General features: G+C 38.8%; 2 protein-coding genes across 12 annotated transcripts in view; one reads left to right on the top strand and one right to left on the bottom strand.

Annotated features, from left to right (window-relative positions):
• The window catches only part of LOC139706664 (spidroin-2-like), a 33,812-nt gene extending 15,903 nt beyond the window's left edge, over positions 1-17,909 (bottom strand). Inside the window, exons 1-4 of the mRNA XM_071614916.1 lie at positions 17,890-17,909; positions 15,730-15,902; positions 14,862-15,633; positions 13,511-13,669 (exon numbers count right to left, since the gene is read on the bottom strand). Of these exons, the coding sequence (XP_071471017.1) occupies positions 13,654-13,669; positions 14,862-15,633; positions 15,730-15,902; positions 17,890-17,909 (981 nt within the window). The 3' untranslated portion in view covers positions 13,511-13,653. The remainder of the gene's footprint in view (positions 1-13,510; positions 13,670-14,861; positions 15,634-15,729; positions 15,903-17,889) is intronic.
• The window catches only part of St3gal6 (ST3 beta-galactoside alpha-2,3-sialyltransferase 6), a 330,280-nt gene that overhangs the window by 221,878 nt on the left and 81,545 nt on the right, over positions 1-26,857 (top strand). For 6 of the 11 annotated variants that reach the window (XM_071615422.1, XM_071615424.1, XM_071615415.1 and 3 more), the window contains exons 1-2: positions 15,262-15,350; positions 23,578-23,702. The exons of 1 other annotated variant lie outside the window; for it this stretch is intronic. The gene's annotated coding sequence lies outside the window, so the exon portion shown is untranslated. Of the gene's footprint in view, positions 1-14,717; positions 14,909-15,261; positions 15,351-23,577; positions 23,703-26,857 lie in introns of those variants that run through there. 4 more of the 11 variants (XM_071615416.1, XM_071615423.1, XM_071615419.1 and 1 more) reach the window with 4 other exon arrangements.

The following is a 26,857-nucleotide window of genomic DNA, read 5'->3' as shown; positions in this document are numbered from 1 at the left end:
ACTGGGGGCTTGCGCTTGGGGTATATATTTTTCTGCTTCCTGGTGTGATGTCTTGAGCTACTTTTCTCTACCACACTCTTCCACCATGATATTCAGCCTCACCTCGAGTTCCAAAGAATGGAGTCTGCTGTGTATGGACTGAGACTTCTGAAACCATGAGTCCCAAAGTAAACTTTTCCTCCTCTAATTGTTCTTGTCAGGTCTTTTGGTCACAGCAGTATACAAAGCTGACTAAAAGATACCTGTATAGGGTCCTTCCAGGAATTATGCACTATACATAATTCTTGGAGCTAGCAAGACTGGAAGGTGCTGTGGGTGAGTTGGTGAGTAACAGTGAGCAAATGTGAAGGCCAGAAATTAGTGCACACTGCTATAGATTTCACATATTCCATACCCCTAGGATCCACTAAATTTCCTTTAAAGGTTTTTCTTCCTTCAATTGTAAATTAGCCTTAGCTTACTATATCTGTTTTACAAATTTTTAATTTTTTAACTCTTTGTAATAACACTTAGCTTAACTATATTAAGTTACACAAAATATTTTATTATTCAATATATTTCTACTTAAAATTTTTAAAGTTATTTTTATTTTACTTTTTAACCTTAAAAAAATAGACACAAACACACACATTAGCATAAGCCAATGGGGGATCTGAATCATCAATATCACTGTCTTCCACCTCCACATCTTGTCTCTCTGGTAGGTCTGCAGAGGCCACAACATGCATAAAGCTGCCATCACCTAGGAAAACAATGCCTTCTTCTGGAACAGCTCCCAAAGGACTGGCCCTGCCTGAGGCTGTTTTATAGGTAATTTATCTTTTTATAAGCAGGAGTACACTATAAAATAGTGATTGAAAGTATTTTATAGTAAATATATAAGGCAGTAACATCATTTATATCATTATCAAGGATTATGTATAGTGCATCATTGTATGTGCTATATTTTTATACAACTAACAGCACAATAGGTTTCTTTATACCAGCATCACTGCAAACACATGAGTAATGTATTGTGATACAATGTTAAAATGGCTCTTAGAATAGGCAATAGGAATTTTTCAGCTCCATTACAATCTACTGGGATCACTAATACATATGTAATCTGCCATTAACCCAAATATTGTTATGTGGCCCATGACTTACACACAAATTGCCTATTCTAATTTGTGAATTGCCTATTGTAATTTGTGACATACAGTTTAGGGGATCAGTTAAAGGTGGCTAATTATAACTTATTTTGTTTCTATGGTCTCTGATGGTAATAACCTACCAAACTTGTGTGTGTTATACAACTACCTGGAGAAGGTAATTATGCAGTCAGTGATCACAAGGTCAACACAGGTTCGGTAGAAAATCTCCTGGCCCAAATTTGTCATGAGAATCATTTCACAATTAATTACACTGTTTAATAATTCCTTTGTCCCTTATCATTTTTTTATTGGTTGTTCAAAACATTACAAAGCTCATGATATATCATCTTTCATACATTTGACTGAATTGGGTTATGAACTCCCATTTTTACCCCAAATACAAATTGCAGAATCACATCGGTTACACACTCACATTTTTACATAATGGCATATTAGTGACTGTTGTATTCTGCTACCTTTCCTTTCCCCTACTATCCCCCCTCCCCTCCCCTCCCATCATCCCTCTCTACCTCATCTGCTGTTGTTCAGTTCTCTCCCTTGTTTCCCCCCCCTTTCCCCTCACATCCTCTTCTATGTAATTTTGTGTAACATTGAGGGTCTCCTACCATTTCCATATGCTTTCCCTTCTCTCTCCCTTTCTCTCCCCCCACTCATCTTTGTTGTCCCTTATCTTAATACTAGTCAATAGACTACAAAAGAAATATTTTTTTTAATTTCTTACCAGCTTTATATTCCGCCAACTCAGAGATCCTGATTGAGCGAATACAGAGTAGAGCCCAGTAATCTGTTTTTAACAGATGTCTCAGGGCTTCCCTAAATTCTTACACCTTCTGCTTGGCATAGCTCTTCCCTAACTTTAGTTCTGATTAATCACTCCTGCCAACAGGTTCTCAAGCACCCTGCTCTCATGGCTAACATAGAAGCATGACATGCTGAAATTAGGTAATTCTGTGTCTGTCTCCCTGACTAGACAGGAATCTACTTGATGTTTAAGATCCTGATTCTTTTTTACTTAATCTTCCTTAGTTGCTTGTTTCACTGATCTTTACATAGTCGGGCTATCCTTATCATTTAGGACCCAAGTAAAAGTCCCCCACCCCCAGAGAAACCTTTGCTGATGACCTAATGAAGAAGCTCATGGATCATTTTCTCTCCTGTCACCTTATTTCAGCAGCCAGCAGAAAGCACAGTGTTTAGCACAATATGTATTTAATTGGAACCAGATTATCCAAAGGCAGGTCAAATACTCTCTCAGGGCACCAGGAAAACAGAGACATCAAACATTTTTTGGATAAGTTGACAAAGAATTATTTTTAAACTACAGAAGAAGCCAACTGAAAAAAAAAATAGGACATTTTTTAAAGTAAAATTGTGCTGGCTTCTTGTCCACTTAAACTTTGGACTTATATAATTTCTCCATAGAATTACATTTTGGGCATAGGCTATATTACATTTGGGGACACTGGTTTTCTAAAAGTTTTAATCTGGCACTCTGCTTATATCTGCTTATCAATATTTTTGTTTTCTAAGATACTTTGAAAATAATTGGGTAGGTATTATTTACTCCTGTCCATTTTGAAGATTAAAAAAGAAGAAGAAAAAGCACCAAAACAAGAGGAGAAAGAGCATTAAATTGATTATTAAAAAAAACTTTCACAAATTTCAAAATTTTATGAGGTATATTCAATTGATAAATTGAAGGTTGAATGCAGTCTAAGGAGTATGTGTTCTCCATGCAAAAAGCCATTCAAACACTAAAGAATCTGCTCTGCGGAAGTTTAGCCTGGAAAAGACCTTTACCATGAGGAGGATATCCACTTATTGTTCTTACCCATGAAGCACAAAGACTAAACTATAAAATGTAAGATCAGGACCATGCCATGAATCATCCAAGGACACTTTGAGCTTGAGGATCTGAAAAGCTGGGTGACTCAGAACATTGTATCAAAAGTCTTCTGATGAAAGTGACTTGTTACCTAATCAAAGGAAGAAATGGACTGGCATGGTTTTCACTTAAAGTCCAACTTACTCTTTTACAGGAACTTGAGTTTGTCTCATATTAATCTATACTTCCATTTTATAAATACAGTAATATAAGGATAAATTTAGAAAGTACAGGTCTTAGCTCAAGAAAGTCCTTCCAAATTGCTTATCATTACTAAGTTCTTGGTATTCTGTTTTTTTAATCATCTCTTGTTCCTCAATGCTCATATTTGTTGAACTCTATATGCCAGTGTGCATATACGACTTTATCAAGATTCTCACTGAAGCTTCTCAAGAACTAGATGGCAAGTTATTAATTTTATCTTAACTGTATAAGTGATAATATGGAGGCACAGCGATGAGTAATTTACCTGGACATGGTATATGTAAACACTGGGGCTAGAGTTAAACACATCAACCCTGGGTTCCAGGGTCCAGGCTCAGTGATACATACTGCAGCTTCATCATGTTTTGATTTTTAAAATAATTTTTGTTGTAGATGGACACAATATCTTTATTTATTTTTTTAATGTGGTTCTGAGGATCAAACCCAGTGACTCACATGTGACAGGCAAGAGCTCTACCACTGTGCTACAACCCCAACCCCCATCATGTATCCCCAGAGTTCTCTTGGCCCAGAGTCTTGCAAATAGTGAATACTTCATAAATTGTTGTTTAGTGAATGAATGTTTCACCGTCTCTTTTCTATAACACCATTTATCAATTTCCTCCTAGAAATTTGATGCCCAGTATTGAAAAGTCAAGCATTAATTCAAGTTTATTTATTCATATTTATATGGACATAACCAAATAATAAATAATTTGCTGCTAAAAACGAATTAATGAAGTATTCTTTTTTGGCCGTTGGGAGGGGTGGTAACTGGGGATTGAACTCAAGGACACTCGACCACTGAGCCACATCCCCAGCCTTATTTTGTATTTTTTATTTAGGGACAGGGTCTTACTGAGTTGCTTAGTGCCTTGATTTTGCTGAGGCTGGCTTTGAACTTGCAATCTTCCTGCTTCAGCTTCCCAAGCCGCTAGTATTACAGGCATATGCCACCATGCCCAGCCTAATGAAGTATTCTTTAAAAGTAACTGAAGCATTATCTAAGCCCATGAAATTATATTTACTCTTCTTTTGCAGCATGTAAAAACATTCTTTTTCATAATTTTTTAATTTGTTTTAATTAGTTACACATGACAGTACAAAGATCTTGACACATCATACATTTGAATCAGATGGGATATAATTTCTCATTTTTCTGAGTGTACAGGTTGCAGAATTTAGGGGAAAGTTTAAAGCATGTAATTAAAACAATGAAAGCAAGCACAGAGTTTATGTACCTACAGAGCTTCCTCTTGCTTTTGTGGATGTAAAAAAAAATTCCTTCTCAGTGTTCTGCCTTTTATGAGATTTTTATTAGCATGCATTAATTGTATATATTAATAGGAGTACAGTGTGACATTTCAACACATGAGTACAAGTGTAGACTGGTTGAATCAGGGCAATCGGCATTTACCTCTGCTTATCATTTCTTCATGTTTGAAGCCTTTGAGTCCCTCACTTCCAGATTTTCATAAAATATATAGTAGGTTATTGTGAATTACAGTCATCCCTCTGTGTTGAAGAATACAAGAACTTGTCCTTTCTATCAGTGTTTTGCTACCCATTATCCAAACTCCCTTTATTCCCCCTACGTTTCACCTTTCCTACTCACTAGCAATTTCAAGATTTTTTTTCACTAGAACAAAATAAGTGGCATGTGTGGGAAATAATGCCCTCACCCCTAGATGTCTATATTCTAATCCCCAGAACCTATTGCAAAGGGAATTTGCATATGTAATTAATCACATAATTAAGAATCTTAAGATTTGGAGATGAGCCTGGATTATCTGGTAGGCTCAATGGAATCACAAAGTCCTTAGAAGAGGGGGGCAGGAGGGACAGCCAATGAGATGATGAGGGAAGCAGGGGTTGCAGTTAGAGGAAATGATTTTGAGGGGCTGTGCTGCTGGCCTTGAAGATGCAAGAAAGAGCTGTGAGCTGAGGAGTGCAGTGACCTCTAGAAGCTGGAAAGGCAAGGAAACAAATTGTCCCCTTCATCCTCCAAAGGAACACAGCCCTGCTGACACCTTGATTTTAGACTCTTACCTCCAAAGTTGTAAGAAAATAAATCTGCTTTGTTTCAAACCACTAAGTGTGTGATACTTTGTTATAGCAGCTGGAGGAGAATAATATAATATAGATACTTTTTTGGACCTGGTTATTGTGTTTCTAATAGTCCTCTTGACATGTGATACACTGAGTTTTTAGACTGCAAGTAGATTCTTGGAAAAACATTTGGTCTTGTTGGAATCCCTCCTTCCTCTGTCCCCTCCGCATTCTTCTTCCTCTTTCCTAGTACTGGGGACCGAACCTAGGGGTATGCTACTACTGAGCTACATCCCCAGCTCTTATTATTTTAAGACAGGGTCTTGCTAAGTTGCTTAAGGTCTCACTAAATTGCAGAGGCTAGCCTGAAAAATCCTCCTGCCTCAGCCTCCTGAGTACCTGGGATTACATGCATGCACCACCATGCCCAGCTTGTTCTTCTTCTTTAAAACACCTTAGCTAGTATCTGTCCCTTCATGCTGTCAGCCCCATAGTTTGTCATACTATCCTAGTCCTTTTTTTTTTTTTTTTTTTTTGGGGGGGCTCACTGTGATGTTGCCTTTAAAAAATTTTCCACTCAAGATTAAGGGATAGACCTCAAGGCAAATTCACAAGAAATGAAAATAAACACAAAACAAAACTATCTCCCTATCATTGTGATTGTCTTTTCACAAAGTTTAATATACTAGTTGTTACAGATGTAGTCAAAAATTTTTTGAATTAAATTTCTAAGACATCTATCTATGGAAGAGAAAAACAATTTTTTCAAGTCAAATCATAAAGAACCACAACTTTGAAATATTTTCAATTCTAACTAGTGTTTATAGAAAGAGGTTTTGGGCTTCATATTAATAGATCATTGCCACTGGCACCTGCTTATAACTTTGCATTTTATAAATATCCTAGCTTTAAGCAACAGAGGTCTCACAGTCTTGTGACAATGATTTTAAGTTGGGAAATTAGTAGGTTTAATCCCCTAAGCTATGCTTTTTAAAGTGCTGCTCCTAGACCTGCTAAATCAGCAATTGTGGGAAATTATTAAAAACAAAAGTTATCCAGCTGTATCCTAATCCTACAGAACTAGAAACCATGAGGGTGGGGCCCAATAATGTGTCAGATCATTTAGAAATCTATTTAAGCCTGCTACATGTAAAGACTGAAACCTGACTCACTACAGCTTTAAAACTTGTTTATTATAACAGTTTAGATACCTGCATTGTACATAGTATGCATGTCATGATTTTATTACTTTCCATAAAATAACAACTACCACCAAATTGCTTGGAGCTATATTAGGTGACATGGTCAGTGTTTGAGCCCTAAAGACCTTTCTGGACAAGTTACTTCACATCACAACCAGCTCAGAATGCTTAGATAGAAATTTTCTTCTGACAAATTCTGAATATATCAATGTGTTATTTTAAGCAAATAAGACTATGCTGGCAAAGGAAAATCTTTAAGAAAAAAACAGGGAAGGTTTATTTTTGGCATTAGGTTCATCACCAGTGCCATCTTTCCCTTGCCCAAAGAAGTCATAAGTAGAAATCCTAACCCCTAAGATGATAATTTTAGCAGGTGAGGCCTTTGAGGTGATTAGTTCATGAGCAGGATTCTTGCTTTTATAAAAGAGGCCACAGAAAGCAGCCTGACTCTTCCACAAGGGGGACACTGAGGGTGTCTTTGATGAGGACGCATTCTCTCATCAGACATTCAAATCTGCCAATACCTTGATCCTGGACTCTCCAGCCTTCAGAACTGTGTGAAATGAATGTTTGTTGTTTACAACCAGCAGTTTATGGTTAGAGTTTTGTTAGAGGAGGCCGAATGGACTAAGTCAACTTCTTTCTGCTAACCTAAAAGCATCAAGGAAGGAAACCTGTTTCATCACCAATGAGCAAAGCACAATGCATGACTCATACAGAATTCCTACAACACATCTGTGTCTGAATGCCTATTTATCCCATGGTGCTTCTCCAGACAGGAATTCTAACATCTAGAATTCTGTATAAATGGTAACTTAGCATGCCATTATGCTGGACATATAGTAAGTTTTCATTAGAAATGGATGATTAAATGTAGTCATGAGGCACATATAAAATTCCATTCCCAAGTAGTAAGTAACATAGGTTGATGCCAAAGGAATCCATTGCACTAATATTTTGACTGAAAAAAATTTTTTTTTAAATGCAGAAAATTTAGATTGCACAAGCTTGTGTAGGAATGAAGATGAGTCAGCTGGCAAAAGACAGAAAATTGCTTCAGACACTAACCTGAATTTGGACCAGAATCTGTTTTATTTCTGTACTAAAACACAGTTTAAAATAGTGATGAATCATATTAAGCACTACATACCAAAATACTAGGGAATGCTGATACATGTATGTTTTTAAGAACAATAAAGTAACTTTATATTAAACCTGTCACTGAAAGTTTGCCATACAATATTTTTCTAACTATATTTCTCATGAAGTAATACCATCTGAAATCTTTCATAGTCATGCTTGACTTCTTGAAAGGATTCCAGACCTTGGTTCTCTAACTGAATATGTAGAGAACCAAATTTACTGCAATCTCCTTTTCATTGTTTTGTTTTAACTGGTTTATTAGGTAGGGACAAAGGAATATTACAAGGGAATCCTGAAGAAAAGAACTGTCTCCTACAATAACAAGTTTGTTTAGATGTGTTGAACCAGTAAGCAAAGTTAAACACCTTTTTTATTGCTGTTTTTAACTGCCTCATTAATATGTTAATGTGTGTTGTGTAAGGCCAAGGGGAAGCCTGCTTTGAACTCCATCTTATTTTCCTAGGAATTCTTTGTTCTGGGGATTCAGATTAGCATCTCTCAACAGGACAGAATTTGGGAAAGGCTGCTTAATTACAAAAGCAAGTCTTGAATCCTAGAATCCTGTCTGGAAAACAAACAAACAAACAAACATTTAAAAAGAGAAGAACTAGGCAGGTCCTCAGAACACTGCATTAGACGCATTAGACTTTGCTTTTTCCCTACAGACTATTTCTGGATGGAGGTGTTTTTGGTTTTTTTTTTTTTTTTTTTTTGGTTGTTGTTTAAGAAGAGCAAGAAGAGCACACTTTCTACTAGGAAGGAGGAAGAGGAAGAGGAGTAAAAGAAGGAGGAGAAGGAAGGAAGAAGATTTTAATGTAATGGAAATTTTGCTGAGAAATAAAGAAAAAAACTAGAGACATGAATGGCTTACTATTTTATGAATTTCAGAAACTTGGAAATGAAGTTACATTTTTTTTTCTTCAGTTAAAATTTGTCCTTGTTATGTCAGAGCCAGTTGAGGGATTTCCTAACAAAAGCATTAGATCCTTCTCTGAATGTGTGCACTATGGATTTGGTTCAGCAAGACTTAGGTTTGAATCTGTTTTTGTTTCTGATTGTTGTTGCTCTCTTTTTATTATCTCACTAAAATGATCCATCCATCTTCCATGTTTGCTATCATTACATGTGATAATGTTTGCAAAGTCCCTTTTCATCACTCAACAAATGTGATTTCCTTTCTGTCCCACTTAACCTCTTAAGTCTACCTAGGGTTTTTCTTCACTTGCAACTGCCTTGCTCTGCCCCATTTTGATAGATGACTATTAATAAGAATTTGTAGGAAATCTCTTTATATAGCCCCCATGCTTCTGCTATAAATATTTGCCCCTTTTCCATTCCAAGAAGGTAAACACATTTTGAAGTTCTGTTTACTGACTTTCTTGGTACAGAGTGGAAAGAAAAAGTTACCAGATATTCAGAAGATACCTTTTGTGTTTTTGTTTTTAAAAACCTGGAATGAAAAGGTGGAGTCTACTCTTGGGCTTTGTTTAGGAGGAATAAAGTTGGTGGGATGGGAGAGGAGGCTGTTTTAGAGAGAAGCAGGTAAAGATGCCTAAACTGAGAGATGAATGAATTTGGAGGTGACACATTCAGGTGCAAATGGTTTTCCACATCTATAGCTTTTTATTACTCATATTGGTTCTCGTGAATCTATAACAGCTGTAGTATCATCAACAATTCCCAGAAAGGAACAGAAATAAAGATTAGAAGTTCTGGGTTTGTATGCTCCTAGGAAGCTGCTGAAATTGTTTGCTCTATGGTGAGACTGATGCCATTAAAAGTACTGCTTCTGTCATGGTGGTTACCTTTAAAATGGGCTCTACCTCCAAGGTAAGTTCAGGTATAAAGGAGAACACTGAATCAGCTAAAAGGAAAATGAGGGTTTCAGAATACGCGTTCTTTATATCCCTGGGGGAAACACTTTGATTTTGGAAACCGGAAAGGAAACAATGGGAACTGGAAGTGACTTCAATTCTATTTCAGTTGGAAGCTTAACAGCAATTCACAAAAGGCTAACTAGAGCTTTACAGGATTCACATTAGATTTACTATAGTTGCAAATGTTCTGAAACATCATACTCCAGAATAATAGACATTAATTTTTTCTCATATGAATCATTTCTTTAAAAGAAAGGGTATGCAAAAAAAGGGTTTTAACACTTAATCTGGGGCAAATCTCAGCTTTGATACACATTAGATCTTCACCTTTGGATTCATTATGTAACTTCTCTGAATCTTCAATTCCTTATCTGGTAAATAGGGATACTGGTAGGTAGCCCACAGGATTTCTGCATGTACTAAACAATATAATCTATATGAAATCCCTTAGCACTTGACAGAAATATAAAAAGTGGGAGCACACATCTGAGTGTATCCAATACCTGCCCAACTTGCTCTTCTTCCCCCACGCCTCCTGTGTTTGTTCAGGTGTAAAGGCAGAAAGATGGGAGAGGTCCAGGTATGCATAGGGAAATCACCAGCACCAACTTTGTAATCCATCAGTGTTTCTCAGCCTGATAAGTCACCCTCAAAAATAGCCTCATCTTAACATGATAATTCCCTGAAAGTATAGAAGTAGATGAGTTCCTTTTATTCTGAGGTAGAATATAATAGAAAACTCCAAACATGGTCACTGTCAAGGTTCTGATGCTAATGGCACACAGGCCCCCTTGACAAAATCAGTTTTGTCACAACTCCCCCCACCCCCACCAAAAAAGATTGATAGGTGTCCCATCAGCTAGGACAGCAGTCCAGGCTTCTCACCCTTCCCATAATTGAATAATAGCTTTGAGCAAGCTGCTCTATGATGCAGCCATTTTGGAGACTGTCCTACACAGCATGTAAGTCTGCATTGGAGCAGCTCAGCTACTAGAGCTCAGAGCCAGCTAAGAGATCTTGGGTCCTTTTACCCTTTTCCTCTCTCCTAGGTCGCTTGTTGGGTTGAGGTCAAACTGTAAGGAGGAAACTTAAAGAACTTTAATTAGGGTTTTCATATTCAAACCCCAACCTTGTACATTTGATAACAATCACTAAATTGCCCTCCAAAAGGAAGTACCACTTCAAGCTTCCATATATAGTTCCCTGACACCTTTTAACAAAATTGGTCTTCATTAATGTTTTTAGTTTTTGACAATCTTGTTTCTAATTATTGTTTACTTTTACTCAAATGGTGTTATTATAAAAGGACATTGAGATTTTTGCACATGCTTGTGAACTATTTGTATTAATGCTGTGAATCACTTTTTAAAGTCTGTGTCTTATTTTAAAATGGGTTACTTTTTTATAACTCCATAGTAATTTCTATCTATTTTGCATATTAATCTATTTTTAATAACTTGGAATTGTTTTCTGTCAATTGTCTTAATTATGGCTTCCACCACACAAATGTTCTTGCACCATACAGATGTTCCATTTGCTTATGTGCTTGGGATGTGCTTATCTTTGCTCCCATCCTCCAGCCTGTGAAAGGAGAGTAAATATGGTCCCTGAGATTGAGCTAAGACCTTTGAAAACCTGCAGGGACTGGTAGAATACAGCAACTCCAAAATTTATGAAGTAAAAAAATAAAATAAACTTATTCATAGAATTGAATTCCTTTATGGTACAATGGAAATGCTGGGAGAATCATCACAATGAATATTTACATATGTGAAAATATAGCTGAGTTCCTACTCTGATTGTGAAGTATGATGCTGTTTGAAAGGATGAAAGTGCTTTTTGTTAATATAATAGTTTTTCCACAGTGTAGGCAGAGTCATAGCCCTAAGTTAGGATTTAGACTGCTTGGGCACCTGTTCTTTAAACGTTTACTTACAGGAGAGAAAAATCCAAACAGACTGGGAGACTCAGCTGGTGAGATCTTCACTTTGAGTTGGAGAAAGGATTGTGTGTAAAAAGGATTAGCTTAGTCAAGCTCAGTCTTGATCTAGATATTGTTTAGAACTTAATTCAAGCATTGAGAAATGTTAAATAAAATAAAACCTAAAAAAATATGATTAACTTTTAAAAGGGTATTGTAAGAAAGTATTCTTGTCACATTATGGCTATCTCCAGTTCTGTGTTTCACTAACTATGATCTGATAGGATTTCCTGTTGAGAGTATACCCTTACAAGTAGGTCTCCCCTACAAGAAGTAGACATTCTTACCATCCATTCTTCATGGAAAGGCTATACTTGAAGCAGAACATGAGAGTTTGGAAGGCAGCCCCCCCCTCCCCAGGAAGCTGAGGAAGAAATACTACATTCTTGGACCTTCCTCTAGATGTTGAATCTGTAAGTGCTGAATGACCTGCTAAGGTAGTAAAGGGAATTTGGCTTCTACCTTTTTCTAGGTATGCAAGGTCACATCTCAAGAAATAGTATTTTATTTCAAAAAGATTGTATCATCCATAATCAAAAAATGAGCCTTGCAAACAAGGCCAGGCCTATATATATACAACCTAAATATTGTGGCCTCAGAAGCTTTGAAAAATTTTTGCATGTCCCAAGTATTCTCCCCACCTCCATGGCTTATCCTTCTTGCCTTACAGGAATAAATGTACAAAAAGCCCAAGTAAAAGTATATTTATGTGATGAAAACATTTGCCCCAAAACAACTACCAACAACACTATTAAAGAGAGGGCTAACAACATATAAACCCATCACACACTTAATCCTTTGTCAAATTCCACAGGAATACCAAATATCTTCATAGTTGTAACCATGTGCCTATACAATATTTTCAATTTAAAATTTTTCTTAAAAAATTTGCATAGATCCAAAGCCCCTGCCACAGAAAGTTACGTAGTAATGATATTCCAGAAGAAAAACTGATTTTGGTCTCCAGCGCTTGCATTGAATCACAGCTCCAATTCTTCATTTCTACAAGGAAATTACTCTGACTTGCAGGGTGGGTCAGAGGAACAGACATGATATGTGCAGGGCAACTGACTCATGGTGAGCAACAACCCATAGTTCATTAATAAATCTTTGTATTATTTTAAAAGTCTACATTTTACTTCCTGAACTGGTGGTTTTTGTGAAAAACATCGTGTCCAGTATTCTTTCTGAGGCAGTCAAGGAACACCATGACGGAATAAAAGGCTGGGGCAAGGAAATAAACCCCTGGGTACAATAAATTATTAACATTAGTAGCATGGTATGTTGTTTCTCTATCTTGGTGCTCTTTAAACAGACCTGTCATGAGACCCTGATAAAACCACAGAAACACATGCTTGCACAAGACGAAATTGTTACTGAGGGGAAAAAATTAAATACACCCTTTAGCTTTACTTGATCTTAGTCAACTTTTGGAGGCCACATAGCTGAACAATACATTATTAGTTTCCCACCAGCTCTGCTATAGGTAACATTTCTGATGTGTGGGTATAATGCTAATGGTTATTTACATTCCTTTTCAGGGACTTGAAGGCCACTTCTGGCAGGAACACTCACTGGACTTGGGCTTTCAGATGTCTGATGGGTGACTAGAACAGGATGAAAAAGTTTGGCATCTCTCTCTTCATTTCATTTTGCTGCCTTAACTTTTGGGTCAGATTCATTCAGCTCTGCATGTCTGGATCAACTGTTGGAGCTAGTATATTTTTCTTCTACCTCACCTTTGCTGCTTTTTCAGTAGCTACAGCAAACAGCCCAAGCATCTAAAGTCCTTCAGCCCTATCTTAAGGCCCAGACAGAGCCATAAGGCCAGGATGTTTGCACAGGATGATGGTACCAATTGTAAGAGTAACTCAGAAGTTCCTGGGAAAAGTTGACTATGACTTACTCGTGGTCCAAGTATCATCCAAGAAGAAACATCTTCTGAAGCAGTGCCCTGGTCAGTGGGAAACTACTAGACTTTTGCCCACCACCCAGCAAATCAATAAAAAGCTTACATCTTCCTTTGTTCAGGAGCAGCCTGCTCTTCTTTCTACTGAATTTCCAATGAAATCTTCTTCAAGGTACACATTCACATTCACTTGGCTCAGTTTCATTTCTGTCAATGAGTTAAATGTTGTCTTCTCCAGTAACATTTCCATCATTGTGTTTCAGCCCTAAGATAGATAAATTGTCTCACTTCACTACTGACAAAAAGGAAGGATACTGAAGGGAAGTCATTTGCCCAAGGTCACACAGCAGGCCACCAGGTGAGGCAGCATTTGAACCAGTTTGGGAGAACAGTTGCCATTACAGCCCACCTGAGGATATCTAAGAACAGTGGAAGGCCCCTCCCCTCAGCCCATTTCTTCAAAAAGTCTAGGAAGGCAGGGATGAGGTGGAATACAGTTTTAATTTTGAATACCATGAACAATAGAAAAACAATAAGGAACTCAAAAGAAACAAAGAGCAAATTATAGCTGAAAAAAAAATCAGCCAGATGAATAAATTCCCTAAACCTCTTTAATTACTTCGATGTCCCAAAAGCCATGTTTAAAGTTACAAAATCTATGTGGTTTATGTCAAAGGCAATTTGTAGAAAGGGCAAAGAATAATTATCTGAGCCCTTTCAGTGTTTTGATTAGAAAAATTGGGGAAATAACAAGAGCTACCTCCAAGGACTGTTTTTATAATTAAGGAAAATACCAGAAGGGCTATGACAGGTGAAGGACTTTGTTCCAGCGTGTAGTACATTGTCAGCTTTGACTTACACCCCATCTTCTAAGTGCAGTGGCAATACTCTCTTGAGGTCACTTGACTGCATGTGATTATGTGTCCAGTGTCCAAAGGCTGGAGCTATGAACTCAACATTTGCTAGACAATGAGTTATTTGACAAACACTGAAATTTAAAAAGCATTCAGAGCCGTCCAAGTGTGAGGACATTATTAACATAGACTCTTCCCCCTAGGAGGACTACTTTAACAAGAAAAAGGGAAAGGAAAAAAAAAAAAAAAAAAAGCACATCCCATTTTCGTTCTTTTGCCTGAAATAACAGCTCCAAAGAGCAGAGCCTGGGAATTCCGGGGCTCTCTAAACACACTTCCCCTTCTGCTAGGGACCAAACTACCTATCTCGCCTCAAGTAACAGTGCGGGGTGTGACAAGCCTCACTGTTTTATTTCTGCGGAGAGCCAGGCCGGCGGGGAAGGGGAGTACCCGACCGCCCCTCACTTTCGCTCCTACAGCTTTCCAAACAAACCAGGGCGGGATGGGAGTGTCTTCTTGGCTGTGGAAGCCGATCCTCCTACCTTGTCCTGAAGCCACCCGCCGCCTTTCGCCCGCCCTCCCTTCGCGGTGATTTTCCTGTACCTGACGCCCGAAGAGGGCGCGCGGCTGTTATCCGCCCCGCCGGAAAGGTAGGGGCTCCGCTGCGCTCCAGCCTCGCCGCCCCGGGGAACGGGGAGCCCCGCAGCTTCTATCTGTACTGCACCTTTCTTCTCGAACTTGGTGGCGACAACCGCGGAGCAGGAGGCGTTTCCTGCGGCTCCCGAGGCGCTCCGCGCAGTCACCGGGGATCCAGACCCGGGCGTGGCGGGCAGCGCGCGGGCTGGCGGGCGCCTCCGACTCCGGGCGGCGCTGCGCCCTCTCCAGCTCCCCCGCCAGGGCTGGGGGGAAGGAATCGTGCCCGCGCCACCTTCCTCCGGTTTCCGCCAGCCCAGGGCTTGGGGACCCGATGCGGCAGGCGCCGCCGGAGAGGCAGCAGTCGGCTGGAGCGAGCGGCGCAGGCGGGCGGAGAGCAGCGGGCCCGGCCCTGGATCCCCGCACGCCTCTGCGGTCGTCGCGCCTGGGCCTTGGCGGGTAACTCTCTGGCTGGCTTCACTGAGGGAGGCTGGTGATGCGGGAAGTCTGCCTTCTGGACCCGGGTCGTGGAGGCCTGGGGTCTGAGTGGCCGGGCTTTGGAGCCCCTGAGATTGAGGATTGGGGGTGAGGGACACGATGCGCTGTCCGCCCCTCAACACATCCTGCCAGCTTCGGGGCGCGTTGCAGGCGCGGGCATCATGGAGCCCGGGGGCTCTAGGACCCCTGAGCCAGCCGTGGTGTGCAGGGGAGACAGCTAGGAGACTGCCCGGAGGTCCAGGAGCTGCCAGGGAGGATCAGACAGACAAATAGCCCCTGCGGCCGGACCAAGGGGCGGTGGGAAGCTAAAGGGATCCGCACTGGGACCCTCTATTCAAACGCAGGCCAGATTGTGGGCTGAGAAGCCAAAGGGGGTGCTCGATTTCACGTTCACTATTGTTTTCTTGTAAAAGGGTCTGGACGCGAGGTGGGGCAAGGGGTCTGGAAGGTTCTCGTCTTTTATCTTGGAAAGTTTTCTGAGAAACCCTTCTTCCCGCCACAAGAGACCTAAACCTAACAAAACAAGCACAGAGGTAGTTTGGGGCAAAAGGGCGGCAGTGAGAAAATTGCAGTATTTGGTCTGCCGTTAATTTTCAAGATAAGGGAGAAGAAACTTGTCATTTTGCGGTTGTTGGCTCCGGAGCTCCTGGCGACTCAGCCCCTTTCTTGTGTGCTGTTATTTTGTCCTAAAAGAGAATCTATAAAAAGCGATTTCCAGTAACCAAAAACAAACCCAAAGCGCCTTCTTTTAGTATTTTCAGCGGTACAGGGTTGGGGGTAGTGAGAAGAGAACAAGCTGGGGTGGGGGTGCTGTTCAAAGGTAATGTTTTAAAATTGTGTGGGGGTGGGGATGGGGAAGACATAGTGAATGCTAGCGATTCAGAAGCCACACGGATTCTAAAACCACAAGTCATATTTGCAGTAAGAGGACCACCTCAGTACTATGATTAGGTAGATGGCTAAGGAAACATCTCTTCAGAGCAGCTGGAAGCCCTTCTTTCTCTGTTCCTGGTGTCCACACTGACCTTCAGCAGGCCTAACTTCATCAGATCTCAGATGGTCTCCTCTATTATGCTATCCAGAATATTTGCCTTTTCTGTCTTCAGACTTCTTTCCCTAGTTGCAGATCATGAAATGGTCTTTTTTACATGGAGATATTAAAAAAGGTTATTTTCCATCTGAAAGCATGCAATTCAGCATCTGTAAATCGGTTTGTATTGCTTCATTTTATGCTCACTGAGGACTGCTTTTCAAATCGAGATCTCCAAAAATGTCCCCTCTTTTAAAAAAAAAAAAATACTGACTGCCTCTGAGGCACTTTAGATAATGGCAACTTTATGAGAACTTTTCTAGAAAGTGTTTATATTGCCCTGGATCTGTCTTCCTAAACTGTCCTTACTATAATGTGGGAAGGGAGATGTGGTTATTTATTGCCTGATAATGTATTCCTTGAAAAACTACTTTTACATGGTCAATGAATGTCAGTCCCAGATTGTACTATGTCTTGATTTAGTGGTGCAATTAAATGGGGCTGCAATTTTAATAACACTTAAATAGATTTAGTGAAGGTATTCAATTTGTTATTGTATCCCAAATCAATAAAAAATCTTTGAGACTCAGAGAGAATAGACAGTATTAGCAGAAGAATGCCATTAAGAGACATACCCTTAAAATACTTTTTTTGTGAAATTATAGTTTTCAAGTTTCTGATTCTGGAGCTCAGTGGCAGAGGACTGAATTTAATAACCATTTTCTTCTGTTGGAGATAATTTCTGTGTTTCACATCATGGAACAGAAATGAATAATGGTATGCTTCCTACCTTTCCCTGATAAGCATCATGGGTTAATCGTCTAGCCTGCCAGATAGCTTCCGTGGAAATTATGGTTCCATCCAGGGTTGAGAACCAGACATCTGTTTAACATGCATTCTAGAATTATATTTTATTGAGGTGATGAGATAATCATGGAGCATATATATGGCACCCACTATGATCTTCTGTGTGTTCTCATATGCTGTTTCATTTTATCTTACCAACAACCCAAGACAAGAATTTTTATGTCTATCAGACTGCTCCAGGTTGAGTTACAATGGATCATATGAAGATCTGTATGTATCCCTGATTTATATCATCTCAGTTAGCCTCTGCAGCACACATTCTTCATATATTATTCCATACCTTGTCTATGTCTTTATCCTTTGCTTTTGTGCATAAGCATACACATGCACATGAACACACACACTCAATTTATAAATACCTTGATCTCGATATACCTTCCTAATTATCCATCAAGTTGGGCTTCTTGGATGGTTGTTTTGCATAGTTTGTCTCCTGTTCCCTTTGACAGCTTCAGACTTTCACCAATTACATAATTTTTATATTCTGCACATTTTTGATGTGCTAATTTGGTATGCTGTGTCTGGCCAATCCAGACTATTGTAGTATAACCAATGGGTTTTATTTAAAAGTCCTTTTCTTTCTGAATGTATTTTCATTCTCACCCTTCAAGTACCAGCTTCATCTTGTCTGGGAGAAGTCTTTTCAGGACTATATTCCCATCCTCAAAGTTGAAATGAACCTCTGTCTCAACTCTGATGGATAATAAATAGCCTTGCATTAGATTAAAATGTGTCTAATTTGGAGTGAGCTTGATGTATGGAATAGAATGTATGTATTGGGCCCTATACTGTTTCAGCAGTAAACTGTATTTATGATTTCATATCAGGTTGTAGAAACACTTCCCTTCATGTTTTGGGGTAGCAGGAGCTCTTTCTCCTGATGGTGAAGACTCAGCCCAGAATGAGCTGTAGTTTGTCAGACTTGGCCAGGAACTTGATCGTAGTATAGTCAGGCTAAGAAACGTGGGAATTCTGTGAGTAAGGAGCCAGTGGGATCTGATTGTCTTCTCTAAGTTCATGTTTTTTTTACTGGGAGAGATCTTGTCCATCCAAACATGAATGGCTAGCTTATCTTTTACCAACACAATGAAATATTCTGATGCCAGGGACTTTTCTCTTCCTGAATCATTGGGGAAGACAGGGAAGGAGCAACCAGACCTTAAGAGATTTTCTTATCATAAATACTGAATAGCTGAATGGAAAGATTCTCTTCTTCTTCATTCTCTCTTTTCCCTTCTGATACCTCTAGCCAATGATAAAATCTGAAAATGGTCTCATTTTGTTCAATAGCACCTAACATTGGACTTTGAAGATTTTTTTTTAAGCATTGATTTACTTTTTAATCTCATTGGGGAAGAAAAGATCTTTAGATGATGAGAATAAGGCCTCTAGAGGATAAGCAAGGAAGCTGAAAATGGCCCCAAAGGTATACAGTTACTCTGGTCTTCCATAGGTTGTAGAAGCTGGACTGGAGTTGGGACGGCTATGGGTCACTGTGTGGAGAAGCAGGACAACAAGGGAACAGAGTAGTTTTTTAGTTTTTTAGTAGTTTTTTAATGTTGACATTCTGCATTTTTGTCCATCAGGTGAGACTTTGTTTATGTTCACCCAAGTATCACTGAATATTCACCATATAACAGATGTTCTTGGGGGATGGAGGGAGAATTGTATAGTGTTGAACAAAACAAAGCCTGTTCTGTTATAGAGCTTTGTGTTTTTGTGGGACACAGAATCAATGAATGAAGTACATTTCCATAAATGAAAAGCATATTTCAGATAGAATCAGTGTGGCAAAGATAACACCAACATGGGGTGTAGTCAACAGGGAAAAAGAAAGAACTTTCCCAGCAGAGGGAATAGCACCCACAGAGGTCCTGAGGCACAAATGGATTTGGAGTACTTGATAAATGGAAGGCTAATGTGAAAAGAAAGTGATTGGATTACTTGAAGAAGACTGCAAAGGGCAGAGTGAAAAGAGGTGTAGTCAGTGAGATAGGAGGGAGGCAGACTTTGTGGAGCTTTCAAATTTGGAAAGGAGTTTGAATTGTATTCTAATTGGAATGGGATGTTAGTTGACATATTTAATTAAGGACTGACTCAGTGGGCAGTGGGCTTCACACACACACTTTCACTCTTGGTTGGCCTTTCTTCTCCTTGTTCATTAGTCATCACTGATTTCCTCTCTTACCTAGGCCTGGACAACTAAGGGGCAGGGCTCAGAGAACCCTGTACAATATTCCTTATATCCTCTGAAATATCTCATATACTTGCTTGATTTCACCTTCATGCATAGAATGCTACAATACTAGCTCTGTATCCCAATCACTCTCCAGACTGAATATTGAGTCTCTCCACGGTCTTGGAATTGACTGATAACATCTGAAACTAGATACCCCAAATTAATTATCTCATCCAATCAAATCACAGTTAGTATCCATTGACAAGACAATATTGGTACAAGAGGCAATATTCCAAATAATGCAAAAGGCCTTGCCTTACAATTTCTGAGTTCTTACCCCTTCCCCCGCCCCCGGGCTCCTGGGCAGCCTGTCATGCTCTGTGTAGAACACTGTCAGTGGAAATGTATAGAACTCTTGCAGTATTTGTCATGGGATTATATATGCCTGAGAATTTCATTTCTACCCATTTAATATATGATCTTGGCAGTCTTCAAGTTGCACAAAACTTACCTGAAATTAATTATTTCTGATAAGCCAGGAATACCAATTTATCAGAAATGAACAGAAGTTCTAGCATTTAATCAATTACCCATTGATTCTAAGATGTTTAGCCATTACTATTATAAAAACTTTCTTTTTCATTTTCTTTTGTTTCTTAAATTAGTGTAACTTAATTCACTTTTGGCTTTCCATTTTCTTTTGATTGATTCTAGAACATATTTCTGTGTGAGAGGACAACTGTGGTGTTTTCTAATATTTACCTCTATGTCCTCTTTACCTAACATGGTATTCAGCATATTCCATATTTAGCAAATATTTGTCTGATAACTCAATGTCCACTTACTGATTTACAATGTTAATTTATTAGCTCTATTTTAACTTTGTTATAATGATCATCATTCATCTGTATAATTATTATGATTATCAGTTTCTCATCTCAAAATGTTACCCATTGGAGAAAACAAGTTCATCCTGTGGCTTTGTATATATAAGGGAAAAAGTTTTGTTCTTTCTGAAAAAAATTATAGTTTACAAAGAAGATAAATAAGGGCTGGGGTTGTGGCTCAGGGAAAGAGCACTTGCCTCACACATATGTGGCACTGGGTTCGATCCTCAGCACCACATCAAAATAAATAAACAAAATAAAGATATTGTGGCCATGTATAACTAAAAAAATGTTTTTAAAAAGAAGATATGCTCTGTAAATGTCAGTGAATGTATAGTCTTGAATTTTTTCATGCTCAGTAAATTTTCAGCATAGTCTCATAATTTCTAAGTTATGTTATGTTTCTCAGTTATTTCAGTGGTTATTTGGGTTGAGTTAGTCAAGTTTGTGGCTACATTGCTGAGGAAATAAATGTACCAAGAATGTTTATAACAAATCATTTTCCTCTTTAATAGTATAACATTTTATGTCCACAATTTTTTTTTACATTTAATTTTAAGCACTTTATAAGTCTGAGATTTCATTGCTTAAGTTCCCACTGCTTATTATGATATTTTAAGATTTCTATTAGGTGTCACTTAACTTAGTGTGAGACACAGATACCCTGGGGGACAAAAAGTTCTCATCAGGGTGGCAGAGCTGTAGGAGTCCAGAGAAGTTTGTGGTAGAGGGAAGAGAATTTCTCCCAATGATCTTTAAAGTTTTCTGCCCACTCCTGTAGTGAACTTTGTTTTAACTCTCCCATTTGACCCTGAAGCCATGGCAGGCTTCCCAGGGGTTTAGCTTGGGCTTTCCTCTGAGGATTAGGGGTTTACTCCTTCCATCTCACACTCTCCCATCCAAGCCACATTATAAACTTTGTTCCATTTCCAGATTCATAGCCTATCACCACATGACTCTGAATAAGTTGCTTAACTTCTTCAAACCTTACCTTCCTTATCTTATGTGAAATAATGTCCACACCATATTATTGCTGACCAAAGTTATTATGATGATTAGGTTGATGATTAAAAAATAATGGTGAGGGGCTGGGGTTGTGGCTTAGCTGTAGAGTGTTCTCCTAGAATGTGCAAGGCGCTGGGTTTGATCCTCAGCACTAAATAAAATACATAAATAAAATAAAGGTCTACATTTTTTTAAAAAAGCAATGATGATTATTAAAAAGAAATGATGATTGAAAGAAACAAATTGTTCAGCATAGTTTCTGCCAAATATCAAATGTATAATCAATGTTATCTGCCATTATTATCGTTGCAGCTCTATATTATATTTGTCACGACTCTGTTCTTCCTCAAATAGTTAAAGATTAACTTCCCCCAGAAAGCCTTTCTGGCTGATCTTATATAACTCTAAATTTTTTCTCACCTTTTCTTCTAGCACCTTACTTTGCTTTGGATTGTATTACAACTACGTGTGTTATTCTATTTCTTTGGAGTTTTCTTCAGTAAATAACAACAAATTTGGGGGCATCCATCATGTGCTATCCATAGGGATCCGTGGACGCACAGTAGGGATGCAAAGTGTGTGTACATGTACATGCTTTCAGTGGATCTGGGGGGAAATCTGTTGGTTCAATGGAACTATGGATTTTTCAGAATAAACTAAATGAATAAAAACTTTGCTCTCCAGATGCCTATTGAAAAATTAAATGTCTTTTAGTCTGAGGTTTTTGTATGGTTTAAAAATATGATGGTTACAGTTATCCCTGTTCTTGAGTCAGCTTTATATATGCTTCCTTCTCAGACTCTCCTCTGTTCTTACTCAAATGCATTGTAGAAGTAGACAGGAAAATGCTCCGTGAAGAATTGGAGGTTGGTGGGAGAAAGCAGGGTAGGACCGCATTCCAGGCAGCAGGAACAACATGATCCAGGGTACTGAGTTTTGAGGAGGATGGAGAACTACTCCAAGTTTCCTGTTATTAAAGCATGATGTTTAGTCAAGTGCTTTAGGAAATGAGTCAGGAGAGGTCACAGGAGCCAGTTTGATCAGAATTCAGGTCTGTGGTCTGTATATTTGTATTTCCCTACAAAGCTATGACTTAGGGAAGTGGGTCTATGTAGACAGTTTTAAACAGTCAAATTCTGCATGTTGATTCTAAAAGTGGATTTGTATATTTCATGTGGCATGCAATACATCTCTTTTAATGGCTGTTCTCACAAGAAAATGATAAAAAAAAACATTAACTATCTAGTTGATAATTAGAGCTCTTATTGAGTTTCAAGGAGTTTAGACTCAGGCCTTATTTGCATTTTCTGAGGCATGGGAGTCTAAATGAAATTTGATAGTTTAAATGGGCTTCCACAGGATGGAGACATCTGATGAGAACAGTCAGGGAATCACTACAAATTTATGACTTTGAAACTTTCAGTACCTCTTCTATTTACAACTTGGTTTTGTACAACTACAAGTTTCATAACTTATATGTACATTTTGATCAATGCTTGATTTGTATCTATTGCCATTGCTGCTAATTTGTCTTTCTTTCTCTTATTCCTTGATTTATCAGTTATTCAATTTATATAATATCTGATGTTAGACATCTGCATTATTTTTAACTCTAGAAACCTTTTGCCTTTACTCCCAAAATATGATATGATTTCTACTAAGTCTGGTATTGCCCAGTAGTTGGTGGGTTTTTGTTTGTTCATTTGTTTTTTCAGTATTGGATGTTGAATTCATGGACTGAGCTACATCACCAGTCCTTTTTTAAAAATTTATTTATTTATTTATATTTTGAGGCAGGATTTTGCTAAGTTACTGAGACTGGGCTCAACCTGAGGTGCTCTTGCCTCAGCCTCTTGAGCAGCTAGGATTACAGGCATGTGCCATCATGCCCAGCTGCCCAGCAACTTTTTACTCTTGTCTTTTGTTGGTGATTTCTCTTCCTTAGAAATTAAGCAACAGGACTCAACAGACCCTAACCATAAGAGCTTAAAGTTCCCCAGGAGGAATTAGATGTGGTTAAAATAGAAGAAGAGAGAAAACACTGGAACTTACTTGAACTGTAGTTAACCTGAAAATGGAATGTTGGGGAGAAGTGGCTAGGAGAACCAAGAGCAAAGCAGAATGCCTCAGCATATTTCTAGCACTACAGAATGTATCTTTGTTTGGGGCCTGTGATTATCAAACAATTTTTTAAATTATCTCCTGTGAATTTGCCTTTAGGAGTCATCAATTTGCTGATTCAAATATATAGCCTCCTTCGCCCTTACCTCCTTGTTCTTCTAAGTGAATTACTGTGGCATTTCCAGTTACACACCAGCCTCCTAGGAGTGCACGTCTCTTGATTGGTAAGTTTACTTGACCCAAACAAGCGTCTGAATCAACAGGGTGGAGCTGCTCACTCCCAGCTGTGTGACTTTGCCCAGATAAGGCCTCTCTCTAAGGTTCTACCTAGGCTACCAGGATCCCTTATCTTCTCTAATATTTAATAGAGTTTTATGGAACTATATCAATGTAGGAGTACACAAATCCTGTGAGTATGCCAATAAATTTCCTCACAGTAAACATATCCAGATAAGCTGCCTCCCTGTGAAGAAATAGAATGTTTCCAAACCTCTAGGAGGGCACCGTATGCTCGGGCTAGGTCACTATTACTCTTCTCAGATGTAACTACTATTCTGACTTTCACTATCATATAGTTAGATTTGGGGTGTTCATTTCCCTTTAACTTTTATCATGGGCTCCCAGACATTCTGAATGCCTGCAGAACATCAGAGTCCTTTTCGCTGAGCATGAGGACTGGGTATGCCTAGGAGGATATTAAAGGTTCATTTGTGTCACCCCTAAAATGAGAGATTAAAGCCTGATCACCCAGCATTAAGAAAGTGACCTTATTTGGAAATAGGGTTATGTCATATGTAATTAAGTTAAAATGATACTGTAGTTGGGTAGGCCCCTTATTTAATGTGACTGGAGTCCATGTGAAGACAGAGACACAGGGAGAGCACCATGGAAAGATTGAAGTGATACACCTACAAACCAGGGAATGCTCAAGATTGCCAGCAAACTACCCAAAGCTCGGATGGGGCAAGGACAGATTTTCCCCTACAGTGTTCAGAGGGAGGATTATCCTCCCAACCCCTCGATTTCAGACTTCTAGACTCCAGAACTCAGAGACAACGTATTTCAGTTGATTTAAGCCACCTAGTTTGTGGTGTTTTGTTCTGGTAACCCCATGAACACAGAACATCTTCCAGGTTGGGTGCTCTGACCCTGTTCTTTGCATTCCCAGAAACATACCTGGCCTGGGACCTGGGGCCTGGGACCACCAGACTGAGAAATGGTTACACTGTGTCTAAGCTGCTTTTCTCTGAACTGATACACAGACTGCTTCTCTTACCCCTGATTGCTGCTGTCTGTGATGTGTCTCATAGAAATACAGGAGTTTCAGTAGCCCTGTGTGGCTTTTTCTTCATTTCTCCATTCAGCTTTTCACTAGCACTTTTAGACAAAGCCTCTTTGGTTTCCTGAGGTGCTCCAGGCTGAGCTTTGTACATCAGCCCTTCTACGCCTCATCTGGATCTTTCCCAAAGTGTCCTTCCCCATCCTCACAGATTCACACTGGGACCATGTCCCTCATGCAGTTTCCCCTGGTTTCTCTGTTTCAGAATCATCATTAACAAAATAAATAAATAAAGCAGCTCACTGTATTTCTAAAATGAAATTCCTCGAACAGGTTGGCATGTTTTAAAAGAAGACTTCATTTTTCTGCCCTTACGCATATCATTTGAGATAATAAAAAATTCCTTAGATAAAAGAGCAGTCCGACCATTAGATTTTCATCAGTAATAAAGAACTAGGCAGAGCTTATTAGGCCCCCGGATATACTTTCTTTAGCAAAGGTTGGTTTCAAACCGCATTACAACTTTTCTATTTTTTTTTTCTTTTTCTTTTTTTTTTAAATTTGTTGCTCAGTTTCTGGCATTAGGGAAATCACAAGAAAGGTACTGTAATGAAATCCCCAGGGTGATTCCATGGGGCTCTGGCCAATTCCTGCATTCGGTGTTCCTGTCCTCCCTTGGGGACCTGGGGACTCTGCTGGAGACATTTATTTTAAATGCTCTTAGCACAGACTGTCCTTTAGTCTCTGACTTCCCCAGCCTGGAGTGATTACAGAGTAGATGTGCACTCCCCAACTTCCTCTTCTCTTTTGTGAAGAAGCCAGCAATTATTACTCATCACTATGGGAAAGTTTTCTAGTCATTAAAAAAAAAAAAATTACAAACTTAGGAAAATTTCAGAAGTTGAAGTTATGTCAGTTTTGATTTCTGAACTATATGCCATTCCTTATTCTCTTGTTAGGACCCTGTCAGCTGGTGGATCTTTGGAGAAGGAGTTTTAGTTTTGCATAATTGACAAAATTAAAATAGTGCTCTTTCAACCTATAGTTAAGAGGTTAAGGGTGTTTATCTTATGTTTGTATGTTTAAATGTGTACTACATGGACTTAGCTTTAATACTCTGAACTCAGTCCTTGCATCCTATAATTCCATGGTCCATGAATAGATGGATAGTAAATATACCAGATGGATTCCTGGATAGGTGGGCAAAGACGGAGCTGCTCTCTCTGCCTGGACTATTTTCTATAAAAAGTGTGGGATGAATTTTGGAGCCATTCAGGATTGCCTCCTGAATCTTGGGAGAATTTTCCTCAGCCCACAAGGATTGCTGGGGTTTGAACTAGGAAACTTCTAGTTGGCTTGCCCATGGAATGTGCTTAAATGTTTTCTAGTTGTTTGTGAAAAAGGTACCAAATAGTTGGACTCCATGCAACACCCCCAAGGTATGCTGGTGTTAACTTCTTTCCTTGGCAGCCCAGATTTCTTTTTCTATTTACCCTCTTAGGAATAGTATATACTTCATTGGAAATTGACTAGAAGAGACTTTTCTTTCTCTTCAATTTTGTTTTTATTTTTTTATTTTTGTATATTCGTGACTGGATTATTTCAGAGTGTGAAGAATACAGTCATTAGTAAAATGATTACCCATATCTCAAAATATCTACCTTTTGAGGTTTTCTCAAATTCTTCTTTATAGAAGATAATATTAAAAGTATAGGACTCCTGTAAATGAATCTTCACATACATGTAGCCCTGCCTCTAGTTTCCATTTGATAATAAACCTTCATACAATGTCCTTGAGCTAAAAATTGCCATTAATGTGAACAGATCATTGTTTATAGTTACAGCATTTATAGGTCTAACCACTTCAATATCCCACAAGAGGCATTTTATTGTTTAGCTTAATGGTTTACTTTGTAGAACATTGTCTCTTGTGCATAGTAGGCACTTTGCATTCTTTGATTCTCAAAAAGTTTGGTAACTTTTCTGTAAAGTTGTACCTTGGATTATTTTCTGGTCAAAACAGAAGACAAAGTATTCCAGAGAAACATTGGGTGTATTTGTCTATAACAGGCTGATTGTTCTGCGCAGCCAGTGCTTATC

This window comes from Marmota flaviventris, chromosome 8, assembly GCF_047511675.1.
Source record: "Marmota flaviventris isolate mMarFla1 chromosome 8, mMarFla1.hap1, whole genome shotgun sequence".
NCBI lineage: Eukaryota > Metazoa > Chordata > Mammalia > Rodentia > Sciuridae > Marmota > Marmota flaviventris.
This window is presented reverse-complemented; position numbering and strand designations above follow the sequence as displayed.